At 41.0% G+C, this 16,546-nt stretch overlaps 1 protein-coding gene across 1 annotated transcript in view; it reads right to left on the reverse strand.

The window, feature by feature from the left end:
- Window positions 1–16,540, reverse strand: part of CCDC64 (coiled-coil domain containing 64) — a 100,427-nt gene extending 83,887 nt beyond the window's left edge. Inside the window, exons 1-2 of the mRNA XM_006865451.1 lie at window positions 16,090–16,540; window positions 6,937–7,152 (exon numbers count right to left, since the gene is read on the reverse strand). Coding sequence (XP_006865513.1) covers window positions 6,937–7,152; window positions 16,090–16,530 — 657 coding nt within the window. The 5' untranslated portion in view covers window positions 16,531–16,540. The remainder of the gene's footprint in view (window positions 1–6,936; window positions 7,153–16,089) is intronic.
- Window positions 16,541–16,546: the final 6 nt, after the last annotated feature.

A 16,546-nucleotide genomic window follows, 5' to 3' on the forward strand; every position in this document is an offset into this window, starting at 1 on the left:
CACATCTGTAAAAGGGGAATAAAAGCTTATTCACAATTAAAATGACTTTTGGTGGGCAGTTGTTTTCATAGTAAAGTGGAAACAAGGGTGGTTGTAGATCACCTGCCGGAAAGAGAAACTGTGAAAACTAGGGCCACTGCCTTCTAGCCTCTAGCCCTGAGATAGGAGCTTAGAAAACACCAGTGGGGGGAATTTGCAAAGATGCAGATTCAGTGGCTCATTCAAAACGAGCTGTTAGAAGAACAGAGGTCTGTTTACTCTTCAGAGGAAAATTAGGCTTTTCAGGGAAAATGAGCTTCTACTAATATGTATATACAACATTCTTTGTGTGTGGATAAGACATTAGGGGCTAACTGAGGAATACAGCTCCAAAGAGGCAGGAAACAAAGCTCCTATTTACATCAAATGCTTCCTACACATTTCACCTCAATAGACTTTTCTCAGAAGAGTGGCTCTTCCCTGGGCTGACTGAAACAGCGTGGGGAAGTTGGAGGCAGAGTGAGAATGGGAAGGTGAAGTTGGTTCTCTTGTCTTCAGATTACTCTGAATGTGTAAATCCTTGGATGACATCCTCCCAGAAGGTACTAGAACGGTCCCAGGAAGCTTAGATAGCTGGGAAATTTAACTCAATAGTTTAACTCAATACAATGGAATTCTCACTGCTCTGCTTAGATGAAACAACCATGGATGTATGGAAACCAGCTCAGACTTAACAGTTCCCCAAGAATTATTCCATTGTCCTATCCAAAGTCCTGGTGCAATGCTGTAGGATTAGCACTGGACCTCAAGGTCAGTTAGGACAGCCGCACAGTTGGTGGTCCAGACTTACCAGCCGCTCTTCGGAATCCCCATACAGGGTTTTCTATGAGTTCAAACCAACTCCACTGCGGTTACCAACAACAAAGCTCCTCCTTGTCTTTGTTGTCTTAAGCTAATGATACCACTCTTCCTCCACTGGCTTGGGACAAAAACGTTAAGAATCATTTTGATTAATTCTCTCCTTCATTCTCCTCCTTGTTGTTGTTGTTGTTAAGTGCCATCGAGTCGGGTCCGACCCATAGCGACCCTGTACAGGGTTTCCGAGGTGCAGCTGGTGAGCTTGAACCACTGACTTTGCAGTTCAAATGACTTTGCTGTATGACACATTAGCCCACAGCGCGCTACCAGAGCTCCTTACATCCATTCATTCCATGAGCAAGACTTGTTAGTTCTACTTTCAAATGGTACACACACCCTAATCCTTCTCACCACACCCGTAATATAATCAAAAACAAAAGCAAACCCATTATCCATGAGTTGAACTGGTTGTTTCTTAAGACAGTAAATTTTACATTCTAAGAATATTACAAATATTACAAGGGCAAAGAGTCTCTTCTTTTTCCTAAGGAGTGGCTGGTGGGTTTGAACTGCCAACCCTGCAGTTAGCCATCTTATGCTTAGCCCACTGTGCCACCAGGGCTCCTTTCCATAATCAAAGCTACCTTCAAATCTCCACTTGGAGAATGCTTCTTCACTGATCTCCTTGCTTCTGCCCTTGACCCCTTATGGTCCATTCTCCCCAAGTAGCTTGAGTAATCTTTTAAAAACATTGATCAATCCAGGCAAGGTGCTCCCTTGTCAGGAACACATCACTGGCTTCCTAGTGAGTATCACGGCTTACTAGTGCCTATCACATGTGGTTTCTGCCAATCCCTCTGACCTCATGGCCTCCACATTTCCCATGCTGACCACACCTCAGTCACATTCCTTTCTAGGTGTTCACCGTTACCGTAAGCTATCTCTGGGAGAGTGGAGAGGAGTTAAGTTGAGGGCTTCAAATATCAATAATGCTTTATCTTTTTTTAAAAAAAAAAACAACACACACACACACAAAAAAAAAACCCCACAGCAAATATAACAAAATGTGAAGATTCCACAAAGCTGGATTTAGATTACTCTCTGTAGTTTTCAGTATGCTGGAAATATTTCATGACTTTTAAAAATGGACTAGACCAACATCTACATAAAGATTAATTCAGAGTCACTGTATACATTTAGTTCTGTAGGAAATGGAAGCCCTAACCCCTAGTAAAGAAAATGGGAGCAAGCACGTGCTATGGGGATAAGGAGAGAGGGGAGGAAGGGAAGAAAAGATGGGAATGATACTGCATATATTAAAACCATAGGAAAGAAATGCAAGAAATTTTCCTGGTCAGTTTCTACAAACTCTGCATCTGTTTTGTAGATAGACACACTCAGAAGTTCCTGGACAATTTTTAAATCTCATGTTCTAGTAATCCAATTTTTCAGTTTGGTCAGGAGTTATTCAAGTCTGGCCTTAGTGTTTGCAAGAATGTGTGAACAGTATTTTTTTAGTACAAACTGTGAAGATGCCACCGTTTACTTCTTATTTGATGTTTCCACCACCACTGAGATGCATTTTGAAAATCATCTCTCTCTTCAAAGGCTTCTCCAGATTGGAAAGGCTAACTGAGGTACTTGTGGTTGTTGATATTTTTATGAGCAAGGGTGTTTCTACAGTGTTCCCACCACTGCTCAGGATTGCTGCTGTACACGCAGGCAGAACTGATTTTCCAGAGTGCTTAGATGGGCTATCCAGCTGGGCCAGGCGAAGTCGGGGGAATAATCACTTTCGGACTCTTTCACACAGGGCAGAACTCTATCTTTGTTGCTGCTGTTGGAGAGAAAGCCAGCTGGGGGCCCTAGCGTTTTCTTCTGTTAATGCCAGTGAAAAGCACTGTATTACTGATCAGGATTCCCCTTCCTTGTTTACATATATAGATAGCCCTATCAGGTAGCCCAGACCCTCTCCTCTTTCCCTAAGCAAGTACTGCTGTATTCTTCCCATTCTGACTGACTTAGGATGATGGGTGTCTAGCAAGTCCTATTAATCCCCACAGTTGATGCCAGCATGGTGTTACTGTCTCATTTAGAAAGTGAATGACACTTTTGTCAGCCTGAGTCTCACAACAATGAAAGTCACAGAACCTTGGGAGCTAGAAGAGAACTTAGAGGGCATCCTGTATAAATGAACAGGCTAACTGGGATAAAGGTATCCCCAGGGCATGCACAACAGTGTTTCAAGGACTACTGGGTGCATCAAATACACCTGACCCAACTCCTAGATGGGTCAATTTCACACAGGAATTTAACTACTAAACAGGGCATTTTAATATGCTGATACAAGGTAAAAGAATCAGATCAGCTATGGATTCAGATGCAAAGCTCACATGACTTTCTGGAATAAAATAATTCTTTGCCTGCTGAGGTGCTCACGTGGGGTCACTAGGAGTTGGCGCTGACTTGACAACACCTAACAATAACCACAGGTACTGGGGCCATTCGGATTCTTCTCTTCTCAAATTAGAGACTTGACCAAATGCAGAAATCACATCTGTATCATGATGAAGCGATCATTATGATGGATACCATTTATGGAGCACTTACTGCATGCCAGACAAGAGCCCTGGTGGTGCACTGGGTTAAGTGCTGGATTGCTAAGCTCTTGGTGGGAGACAGATGTGGCTCTCTGCTCCAGTAAGATTTACAGGAAACTCTAAGGAGCGGTTCTCTTCTGTCGTATAGTGAGTGTCACTACAAGTCGGGATTGACTCAAGGGCAGTGGGTTTGGTTTGGCTGTGGTTACACTAGACATTGTACTTAGGAGCTTCTGAAGTATTATTGCCTCTAATGAAACAGTAATAATATCACTGTTTCCCCTATACAGAGGAGGAAACAGCGGCTTTAAAGGGTAAAATCCCTTCCCATATTTGGACAGCTAGTAAAAGGCAGAGTTGGTGTTTCATCTCAGGGTTGGATGGCTCCAGAATCTAAGATCTTTATTGCTGCCTCAGAAATTTAAAATGGAGGCAAGAAACTCAACTCAGTCTTGAGCTGGCAGATGCTTCATCAAGTCACCTATCTTTCTGTCCCTCAAGTTTTCCCCTCTTTTCATTATCATGAGACTCCAGGAGCTTGTGGGTGACAGACACATGCACAGAGCATCCTATTTAGAGCTGAAATAGCCTTGTTCATACAAAAGACTTGGGCAGAAATGCCCACAGCAGCCCCAAAGTGGAAGGGACTTACATGGCCACTGTGGAGAAACAAAGCGTGCTCTGTCAAGACAAATGGAACACTCTTCAGCCATAAGTACTGAAGCATGCTATAACATGGATGAACCATGCTAAGTGATGGAAGCCAGACACAAAAGACCACAGAGTGATGACTGCATTTATATAAAGTGCCATAATCGTCAAATCCACAGAGAGTGAAAGCTTAGTGGTTGGACTGGGGGATGTAGAGAAATGGGGACTGAATGCTAGTGGGTCTAGAGTTCATTTTGGGGGGAAAAGGAATGTCTAAAATTAGGGAGTGGTGACAGTTGCACAACTTTGTGAATATTCTAAAAAATCCACTAAACTCTGTATCTTAAAAGCGTGAGTTTCACGGTGTGTGAATTACCTATCAATAAAGTTGTTTTCCCCAAAAAAGAAGAACTTTGTAGGCAATAGCAGTCAAAGAAAGCAGTCAATGTGAAAATACGTGAACAGAAGTATCCCAGAAATATTGTAGTACGTATAAGGTATAGTCTGTGTTACCTTTAACAAAGCGTATTATAGACATTGCAAGAGAGGCATGGCCTCCCCTACCTCTCCTGCTTGAAACCCTGTCCTGGGAGAATCTGAAATCTCCTCAGAGTACTCAAATCTAAACTGGCGGCTGATGGAAACCCCTGGGGCTTGTCTTGTTTCAAAAGAGAAAGGGAAAAAAGCTGAGAAACTCACCAAGGGCCCATATCCAAGGCCAATGAGGATAACAAAAAAATCTAGATTTCAGGGAAACGTTATCTTCCTATATTCTTTTGGGAGCAGCTTTCCAGTTATTTTCTACAGAGGAATTAGTGAAAAGAACCTCAACTATAAGAATACTGCTTTAACAGAACTTGTTGTTGTTATTAAGTGCTGTCGAGTTGGTTCTGATTTAATAGCCACTAACCTTGTGGTTCAAACTGACCTTGCAGCCCAGTATATTATCCTGCAGTGACACACCAGGACTCCTTTAGTAAAATAACCACCAACAATGAAATAAATCCTTACCTTCATAGACTGCTGAACTTTAGACACGGTCTCATTTTCATTTCAGTAGCATTTATGTGAAGTAGAAATTTTTACCCCCATTTTAAAAATAGGGAAAGTGAGACACATACAAAATTACCCAGTGAATGAGAAGCATATTCAAGAGTCAACCTGGATCTAAATTCCAAGCTCTGGGCTCTCTCGCTTTGCCATGCTAGTATTGGTGGTTTCCCTTCATCTCCCTTGGTCACATCCTTTTCACTTGATTGAAGAGCACAGTTAAGTTTGTTCTGGTCCCATTATTTTGTACTTGTTTTGTGTCAAGTTGGTTCCAAATCATAGCAACCCTGTATAGGTAGGGTTTCCAACAGCAAATGGTAGGTTTGCTGTCAACCTTGAGATTACCAGTCCGTGCTTATCCTATAGTGCTATAGTAGCACTCTTAGTTCCCGAGAAATGTTTATTTTCCCTTAAATTGTTCTAGTTTGCTGTATTCATTCCTTACATATCCTTTAAGACACTCTGGCCCAGCATATTTACTAAATATTTTTGTATAAGTAAATCAATCTCATGAATAATGAATGAAAAGACTCAAAAGCCTAAAAATTCCCTTCCCAGTTGCTGAAACAAGGCTTAGAACTGCATCAGACACTGCTGTCACTACTGAATTTGCCTTGTGAATTGACTTCTTAAAAAGCCATCCAACTCTTGCTTCCCAAAGAATCCCTAGATGAGAACTCTGCCTGCTACCTGAATTTTCACCTTTCACACACGTTCTGATATTTTCTAGTGACTAGTTATTCTCTAAGCTCTTTGGCATCATTTCCTCTCTCCTCCTCATCTCCCTTCTTCCAGGGCCAACATTTACTTCACACATACTTCTGCGGAGGTATGCAGGTTGTCACCAGTCTGAAAGTGCCCAAAGGAAACATCTGTGCCACAAACCAAGTCAACAACGTTATACTATGTCAGCCATGAAATGAGAGCAAGAAAGAGCCAGAAATTTAACCCTCAGCTGCTCTAAGCACCAAACCCTAACCGTGTGGACAAGGCGGTACTCACCTAAGAACATGAGCTACAAGTTCCTTCTCTCTGGCCACTAAAGAGTTAGCTTTTAAAACCTGGGAAGGATTGTGGTACAGTACATCCAGCTCTTTATTTCCAACAGTAGAGTGATTTAAAGACCAGGGTTATTAACAACATTCCTGCATCTGTTAAAAAGGTATGTTCTGTGTGTAGATTAAATTTCCACCTATTCAGCCTACCAACCTGCTTCTGTGCAATGATTTTGTGTTCTTGACCTTGGTTAATTAATACTTCCAGCACACCACTTAATGTGGAAATTAAAAAACAAAACCCAAACATAAATATAGAGAAATACACTGCTCCTATCACATTTAAATGACATGCAAAAATGTACTCACAAATGCAACACAGTGGATATCACTGGCTTTAGAAGATTCCCCTCAGTTTTCCAGTTTAAAGATGGTATTTTTAATATGTGAACTAAATGCAGTGACAGACTTTCTTTAGGTAAAGGATTCACAGGCAACCAGAGCTATAAAGAATGTCAGAAATCCTTAAGAACAAGTCCTTCATTTTACAATTGACAACACTCGCAAGTTAAGTGATCCATCTGTTTGATTGCTGGTTAATGACAAAGATTGGTCTTGGTTCCTGACTCCTAGTTCAGCAAGACCACAGTTCTTCCAAGTGAATATACTCATCGATAGCCAACCCAAAGGCAACAAAAATCAGAACTGCTGTCGCCACATACACAACTGGCATTGCACAGAAGCTGTTTCAACTTTTAGAATCCCTCCTCCCCTATGAGTTCTTTCCTGAACTCGTGACTCACCCTGCTGAGTTGATCCAGTAACCTTTGGTTCTGTTCCGACAGTTCCTGCACTGCCCGGGTTTTCTCTCGATCAGCTTCCCGCAGGTGCACATGCTGCCTCTCCAACTCATCCTGAAGCTGCTTCACGTCACTCTCCAGCTCCGACACTCGCCCTTCCCACTCCCCTTCTCGGTTTTCAAACCGTCGTCTTAGCTCATGTTTCTCTTGTTCTAAGTGCTACATGGAAAAAAAAAAAAAAAAAAGTAAAACTGGTTAAAAAAAAAAATCCCACAGCCTTTCTTTTCTATCTTTTCATATAATTTTAACTTTTCTTTTCCCCAGTCAGCCACATAAGACAAATATGTCACCTAATTCGCAGCTGTAGAGATCTTTCCTTCAGATTGGAAAACTAATTTGCTCTGTAAACGTTCATTCAAACTATAAGTTAAAAAAAAAAAAAATTCCCTTCATTCAGAGTACGGAAGGAATTTGATACACAAACAGATGCCAACCCTCCTGAAAATACTTACCGATGTTAGGTTATTCCTATCCTTAGACATGCGTTCTAGATTTAGGCATTCACTTTAGCAACTCATCTACACAGTGGATGAACTATATATTTAAGCAGCTAAAAATGAGTCCCATAACCAAAACACTCATTATTATTTTAAGGAGCCTTCTTTTTTGGCTCCATCTTCTTATTTAGAACCCTTTTCAGAGCTGGAAAGAACTTCAGTGATCCTTTAATCTTCTCTTCTTACAAATGAGGCAAGAGAGGATGGGGAGGTTAAGCATTCAAGGTCAATTAGTAAATGGCAGAGTTGAGGTTTATAACTCAGTCCCTTGATTGTTTAGTGTTATAAATCATAATGCAGCAAATATTTGTTGCTTTATAAGTACCCAGTGTTTCAATAACATTAAGGTAAGCTCAAGCCTACTTTAAATCATGGCCCGTTAAGCCTTGCAGATTTATTTTTCATCTATTCATTCATCTGCAGTAGCTACTATTGGCTAGATGCTGTTTTGGGGACACAGTGATTAACAAAATAGATGGAGTCTCTGTCTTCATGGAACTTTCATTCTAGTGCAGGGGGTGGGGGGAAGGCTGATAAATGTAAGTATGAGAGGGCTTCAAAAAGGTCATGGAAAAATGGAATGAAAAGATAATGGAATTTTTCCATGAACTTTCTGAAGCTCCCTCATGTTCAGTTATGTGTGATCAGTGCTATCCAGGAAAAGTACAGATGGGTTCATGTAGTCATTCAGTAGAAAGGGATTCCTTTAGGTTAAAGAACTAAGAACATCTTTCTTTCATGCGGAGCCTCTTTTTAGATGCAAGCATGTTCACCTACTTGAGAATACAAGAAAGATGTTTATTTGTGCTTTATTGATTATGCAAAGGCTTTTGACTGTGTGGATCATGACGAAATGAATAACATTGTGAAGACTGGGTATTCCAGAACACTTAACTGTGCTCATGAGGAATCTGTACATAGACCAAGAAGCAGTTGCTACAACAGAACAAGGGGACAACTGAATGGTTTAAAATCAGGAAAGGTGTGTGCCAGGGTTGTATCCTTTCACCAAACTTATTCAGTCTGCATGTTGAACAAATAATCAGAGAAACTGGATTATATTACGAAGAATAGGGCATCAGGACTGGAGGAATAAGGGAGACCCATTAACAATCTGTGATATACAGATGATACTACCTTGCTTGTTGAAAGTGAAGAGGACTTGAATACTAATGAAAAGCATAGACACAACCTTCAGTACAGATTATACCTTGATGTAAACAAAAAAATCCTCACAACTGGATCAATAAATAATAATCATGATAAATGGACAAAAAATACTGAAGTTGTCAAAGATTTCATTTTGTTTGTAATGTCGATTGATTCCAGAAAACAAAGGACACACTGCATTAAGCAAATCTGCTGTACAAGACTTCTTTAAAGTGTTCAAGAGCAAAGATGTCAGTTTGAGGGCAGCCATGGGATTTTTCAGTAGCCTCCTATTTATGTGAAAGTTGGACAATGAATAAGGAAGATTGTAGAAGATTCGATGTATATGAATTATGCTTTTGGGAAAAAGTACCACGGACTTCCAGAAGAATAAACAAATCTGTGTGGGAAGAAGTACAGTCAGAGTGCTCCTTAGAAGCCAAGCTGGTAAGGCTGTCATGTTTTGGACAAAGAGGGACCAGTTCCTAGAAAACGACATCATGCTTGGCAAAGTGAAGGAGCAGCAAAAAAAGAGACGGCCCTCAAGGAGATAGACTGACACAGTGACAGCCAAAATGGGCTCAAATGTAACAACAATTGTGAGGCTGGCACACGGCCAGGCAGTGTTTCCTTCTGTTTTGTATAGGGTCACTAGGAGCTGTAACGGACTCAATGGCACCTAACAACAACAATAAATGTAGTGGTTACGAATCGGGCTGCGAACCTTAAGGTCAGCGGTTCGAAACTACCAGCCGCTCCGCGGGAGAAAGATGAGGCTTTCTACTCCCGTAAGGATTTACACCCTCGGAAACCCTGTACAGGGTCGCTATGGGTCGGAACCGACTCGACGGCACTTAACAACAACAACAACAACTTAAAAAAAAACCACCTCAAAACATTAATATGTGCAAAAGCCAAGTCTATACCTCAAGAAGTGTATGAGGTGCAAGCTAAAGTAAGGATCCTTAATTTTTGATGCCCTCCGAAAAGTTTTGGTGTCACTGTTCAAAACAACAACCCCCTGGAGCTCACTTGTCAAGATAGTGGCTCAGGTAAGAAGGGCTGAGACCTAGGAGTCTATGTGGAATTTTTTTAAAACAGATCTACAGGAAATTCCATTGAACATTGAAGGTTGAAATAAGACAGTTGTTTCAACCAGCTAAAGGGAGCATATGAATTTTTTCCTTCAGAGTATTCGATCATATCTTCATCTTAGGAATCTGTATTCTTCCTCTATCAAAGTTTCCATCTTCCAAAATATTTTTTGGAATGCTGCTTGGGAAAGTATGAAGGGCTTGTTTATCATCATACAACATTCAAAAGGCATTCCAATTTACTTTACACCTGAGGTTTGTTTGAAAAATGAGATTTCCACTTTTTTCCTGCCATCTTATTCCCCTTACTTTGTTCAGAACAGCTTTTCCTTATTTCTTAATGTCAAATATATCCCAAAAGATGAAAATTTACAATGACGGACAGAGTTGTCAGAAATATATGCCAGCATATTTAATATGTGACTGAAAATGACAATTCTGAGCACATCAGCAAAGGCAGTAGTCCCTAAAATATACGAAAAACTCTCATCAGTAGCCCACTTACCAGGGGATGACTCATCTGAAGACAGCCACTCTAGTGTATTTGTTGAAAAGGCACATTACTTTATAGTTAAAACTTTTGACAATCTCAGGATGAAGCATGTGGGTAAGGAATGTAAAGGAAGGACTTAGACTCGTCAGCATGAGGATTTCCTGCTCTCTGCTTTTTTTCATCCTGCTAAACCTCCCCCAAATGAGGATGTCTTAGCAACTATGGAAACTTCAGAAAGAAGGGATGCAGAAACAAATGCTAATTGCAGTCCTAAAACTGTGATCCTTTGGTTTTGTTGAATTTTCCCAGAATGAAAAAAGAGCAGAAGGCAACAGCAAGAGCTTGGTAATCACAGTGTTGCTGAGAGGCCAGATAAATTAGGTTTGTGTTCTAAAAGAACAGAGAGCCTTCAAAATAGTCAGCAAACAGCTGTTAGTGAACAGCTCAACCAAGCAACCGGAACAATCCAATACACTCAAGGGGGGTGGGGGTGGGTGAAGAGGGGACAGGGGTTGGGGACAGGTGGTGCCGATCATCTATTCTGTCCTCATAGTTCTTTGGACATGAGACAAACTTCCTATTTCAGGCATCCCAATTATTTGGAGAAAGCAAAAAAAAAAAAAAAAAGCCAAGACTTTCTTGTTAATGAACATACAGAATTTGGCCTTTTGTCTACTTGGGGAAAAGAAAGGTCTCTTTTAGAATTGTTTTTTCAATTAAATGTTAAATTAACCAACAAACTGTAGGAAGAATGGCAAGAAGTGTAGAGGCCAGGTTATGTTCTTGCTTTCTCTTGTTTCTCTAGTACGGTATTTTGAATGTTAATAACGAAGCTTTCAAGGTCACCGGAAACAAGCCATGTCTAAGAAGCCACCATAATCAAGAGGAGTCTTTGAGACATGAAAACTAAATGTGATATGCTGGTGTGGGTGGGATCTTAGAACAGAAAAATACAAGTAAAAGCTAGGGAAATCTGAGTAAAACAAGGACTTTAGTTAATAATGGAGTCCTTGGGTGGTGTTGTGAATGAATCAGCTCTGAAAAACCCTGTGCATGAACCCCAGTTCTTCTCTGACACACATGAGGTCGTCCTGAGTCAAAGCTGACTCAACAGCAACTGGTTTGGCTTGAGTTTGTAATAATGCAGTAATAACTGGTTCATTCATTAACTGTGGCAAATGTGCCATACTAATAATGAAGACTAGGTAAGACTTGAGTTCTGGGCATATGGGAACTCGCTGTACTCTTTTTCTTGCAGTTTTCTCTGTAAATCTAAACTGTTGTGTCAAAAAAAAAAAGTCTATTTAAAACCCTCCAAAACAGAAGCTAATATCATGAATCTACATATGTACATTAAGAAATGCATTTCTGCAAAGGACCCAAAAAGCAACATGATACAAAAGATACAGGAAAAAAAAAGCATTTATTAAAGTAGACCAAGCGCTGAATGCTGGTACCTTGGGTTGTTGTTAAGTGCTATTAAGTTGCTTCTGACTCATAGCAACCCTGTATAAGGTTTCCAAGGAACAGCTAGTGAGTTTGAACAGCTGACCTTCTGGTTCAAACTAACCTTACAGTCCAGTGCTTATTCCATAGCATCTCAGCAGGACTCTACCAGTATTTCCCATTAGGTATTCATTTTCATCTTAATTTTTGGCTTTCTTAAAAAAAGGCGGGGGGGGGGGGCAGCTGAGGACTCTAGATTCATGGGAAGAGAGGGACTAAGAGTTGGTGGACAGGAGGCAGACTTACAGAATGTGCCCTTTGGAGGTGTAAATTATTATATATGCCTGAGTGTTGTTTTTTTTAAAGCTAAAGTGAATAGAGAGAAATACTGTTAACCGATGATACATGGAGGGGATTATAATCACTGTAATGAAACAAGGTGTATGATTTGTTGAATGTAAAACTGATGATCTCGCTGCAAACTTTCACTCAATCCATAATAAAAACCTTAAAAAAAAGGGTAGGTAGAGAGGAGTGGACTAGAATAATAAGAAATGGCCTAAAAAACAAACCAAACTCATGCCATCTAGTCGATTCTGACTCATAGCAAATCTACAGGACAGAGCATAACTACATCTTAGGGTTTCAGACACTAAATCTTTACATGAACAGCCTAATTTTTTTCCTGAGCTGGTTGATTTGAACACTCAACCTTAAAGTTAGCAGCTCTGAGCTTAGCCCACTACTCCATCAGGATTCCTTGGTCTAGAAAAGGGGATTGGGAATAAAAGTGAGGAAGAAAGAGACTGCTGTGTATATTTTCAATGAAAATACAATACGGTTTTTTTTAAGACTGTCTTTACCATAAAAGGTAATGTATTCTTAGCTGCAATGAAAAAAAAAAAAAAAGAGGGTATCTTATGCATTTTAAACCACTAAAAAAAAAAAAAAAATCTAACAAATATTTAAAGCCCTGAAAAGAAAAATTAAATAAACCTGGACTTCTAGTATGGCAAAGTGGGATAAGCACTGGACTGCTAACCAAAAAGTTGGAGGTTCAAACACACCAGCTGCTCCTTAGAAACCCTATACAGAGTCACCATTAGTCGAAACCAACTCATTGGCACTTCAAAACAACAACATACTATCTTGGAGTCCTTGTGTGATGCTGTAGAATAAGCACTGGACTGCTAACCTCAAAGTCAGCAGTTCAAACCCACCAGATGTTCCTTAGAAACTAGACAGGGGCACTGAGAGTCAGAGTCGACGCCATGGCACTTAACAACAACATACTGTTTTAGTTTGTGTTCTAGGAAACAATGACTGACCTGACTGGATATAAGTTTTAGAAGTAAAAGGGCTAATTGTAGTTGTAGAAGAAATAAAGGTTAAAAAAAAAAAAAATCCCTTTAGAACCTTAAGCATATCAAATCTGTTTAGCACATGAAACATAAAATAGAATGTAGTGAAATCAAGGATGAAAAGAATGCCTCCAAACTTGTAATAACTGCTAAAAATAAACAGAATCTTCATTTTAACTCTGAGAGAGATTAACAGCTAAAAAATTTCTCATTTAATCCTTTAGCACATTAAAGTTGTCTTAAAAAGAATCTGTGTTTAATGAGAAAGTACCATAAGGTCAAGTGCTTTATATTTTAAATGCCAAAACAAAAAACCTTGGATTTGACATGCAAATCTGGAGAGAGGTTCAATATGAGTGGATGAATAGGTAGAAAGATCTTGAAATGCTTTTTTTAGCCCTGAAGTTAGAAAGGTGCTAATTTTTTAAAAAGGAAATCAAAGTAAGTACTCTCAGTAGACTGACCACTCTTGTGTGAACCTTTCATACTGACCTGTGGGAAATGATTAGGCTCCCCTGCCTGAGAGTGTGTGGAAAATGATCAATGCTTCTTAAAGAAAAGACTGGTTCTGTTCTTCATAATGTTCAATTTAGTTGAAAAGGTTGGGACAGTGTTAAACTTTTAGAAACTTTGTCTAAGCCAACATTCTAAAATCTAGGCTGGTCAAGAAATATACTGTGCGAAAAATTTACCCACAGGTATCAAATAAAGTGTTGTTGTTGTTAAGTGTCATCTGACCCATAGTGACCCTGTATAGGGTTTCCAAGGAGCAGCTAGTGAGTTTGAACTACCGATCTTGCAGTTCAAATCAACATTGCAGTCTAGCGCATTAACTCCAGATTTGTTGCTCTCTAAAGCCAAAAAGCCAATCCCACTGACAGTGAGTCAGTTTCGAATCATAGCAACCCTATATAGGGTTTCTGATACTATTAATTTTTATGGAAGCAGACAACCACATCTTTCTCTTGCGTCACAGCCTCGGGTGGGATTGTGGTTAGCAGCCCAATACCTAACCTATAATGCCACCAAGGCTTCTTGAGTTGCTTTCATAGTAACACTAAAAGAACCCATAAGCAACCAGCAGCAATACTGTCTCCATACAAGAGATGTGAAGATTTAAAGAAAAAAAATCGTTGAAAGAGTTTTAAGCTATTTTATTTTTGTCTACCAAGTCAAAAGTCAAAGGTAGTTTATTCTTTCACAAGCATTTCTTATTATAGTAGAATTTTGAAATCGCTTCCCTTTGTTGAAGAATTCTTTAAAAGATTTCACATGAAACCCAGGATGTGTGTAACTGCACACTCAGGATTACTATGAAATCTGTCGCTAATCAAACCAACTGATATGATGTTCCTTTCAAGTTCACTGTCTCTGCAATCAAGTCCCTCACTGAAAGAATTGGAAATCACAAGTATAAATCTCTGCAGCAGTAATTGTTTATAAAGTCGTGTAATTGAATCTCTTTAAAAAAAAAAGACACCCTTTTATTTCTCAACCTCTACTTCAAGTGAAAACTCAGCAATTCAATTCATTGGGATTGCTTTTTGGCAGTCTACCCATTGGTTTCACAAAGTACTTTTCAGAAACATATCTCAGGAGTTTATCAACTGGCAGAACGAGTTAACAGGCCAATTGAACTACAGGGTACTCACTGGTTTCCTTTTTTCCCCCCTGATTTACTTTTGATATGTGGTAGAACTACAGACACACTTAAATGTTATTATAGAAAAGTTTCCAAGTCTACATTCTGACTGTTCAACAGTAGCAGTGATATAGAGACAGACTAGGATCAATTCTGTACTTTTTATTCAGGATGACTCCTTTTCTCTTGTAACTAAGAATGCAAAGAACCAAATGGGGTAGCAACAGTAAATACACTGGCAGAAATACAGAAGCTTGCTCCCACTGCAATAGGTGCTCTCCACCACCCCCCTCTCTCTCTCTTTTTTTTATTTGCAAGTCTTTCTAATTTTTAGCAATGCTAGCAGTCTGTACCACACTCAGAGCCATTTACCAGTTAAGTGCAAGAAAACAGGCAAGCATAGCTCAGAAAGATTTACTCCCAAGACTTGGCAGGAATGTTACAGATAAGGCAGTTCAAAACCATTAGCTGCTCTGTGGCAGAAACATGAAATTTTCTGCTATGGCAAAGATTTATAGCGTCACTATGAGTCAGAACTGACTCAATGGCACTTAAAAAAAAACAAACAAAACCAGGGATATTTAAGAAAATCTGGTGACTCTTTGGGTTAGGCATTAAAATGCTAACCACAAGGTAAGCAGTTAAAACCCAAAAGAACAGGCTATCTGCTTCCGTAAGATTGGCAGTCTTGAAAACTCTGTATAGAGTCACTATGAGTCAGAATTGTGTAGATGGCAGTGAGTTTTTTGGTCTAAGGAGTATTTATAACAGTAGATACAGTAATATGATTTGCATTTGACCATTCAACTGCAGGCATGAGAACCAGAACAGAGAGAGTAGGGTTAAATACACATAGATACTGCAGTCTAAATAAATAAAATCCACAACTAGCGGTCTTATGTTGAGCCCAGGCCTGGAGGCTCACCGGATTTCTGCACTGGAACCCCATTTATGCATCTCCTTAGTATTTGAAGGATAGATCAAGCTCCTTGAGGGGCACTTGTTTCCCACAGCTTGGAACTGTCAGAAAGTTAAGACAAGGGCATCTGTAGGCCCCAAAGCCCCAACTGGAGAGCTTTCCTAGCTAATACCCTGATTAGAGATTAACTACTTCTGGGAATGCCTGGGGCAGATTTTAAATGCTCCCCACCTCTCTCGCGATCCGTGCTGTATAAATTAGTCATACTGTAAGCTCTATTTTAGACGCTGTGTACAGTACATATATAGAACCCACAGCGGCGGGAGTCCTGCAGGGTCCCACGGGCCATGAGCAGCGTGGCAAAGGCAGGGGGTTCCCTAGAGACCCTGATCTGACCATTCGAGGTTGCCCCAGCCCAATCCCTCTTTCTAGGCTGGGGAAGGAAAAGCTCTTCGTGCTCCATCCCCCATATCCCTGGAGTGGGGGGGCCTTCACCTCCAACTTGTCGGTCAGCTCCTTGTGCATCTGCTCGTACTGCCGGCTCATGTCCTGGTTCCGCTCGAGCAGCGCCTTGCCCAGCCGAGCCGCCAGCACTAGATCCTTCTCCTTCTGCCGGATCACCGACAGCAGTTCGGGATCCGGGGCGGGTGGCGACTGTGGGTCGTCCCCCTCGGCCGGAGGCCCGGGCTCAGCCTGAGGATGCTCGCCGTGGTCGCACGGCCGCTCCCCGGCTGCCAGCAGCGCCAACTCCTCCTCTAATGCCAGTTCCAGCTCCCCGGGGCCCCCGGGGAAGGAGACCAGGGCGGCGGCGGCGGCGGCGGCGGCGGCACTCCCGAGTGCGTCCCCGGCCGCGGGCGGGAGCTCCATGCAGCAGGCGCTGTCCGGCTCGCCGGGTGCTGAAGTGCGGCCGGCCAAGCCCAGGCAGAAGGCAGACATGGCCCGCGCGCGGAGC

Source organism: Chrysochloris asiatica, unplaced genomic scaffold (assembly GCF_000296735.1).
Source record: "Chrysochloris asiatica unplaced genomic scaffold, ChrAsi1.0 scaffold00078, whole genome shotgun sequence".
Classification (NCBI taxonomy): domain Eukaryota; kingdom Metazoa; phylum Chordata; class Mammalia; order Afrosoricida; family Chrysochloridae; genus Chrysochloris; species Chrysochloris asiatica.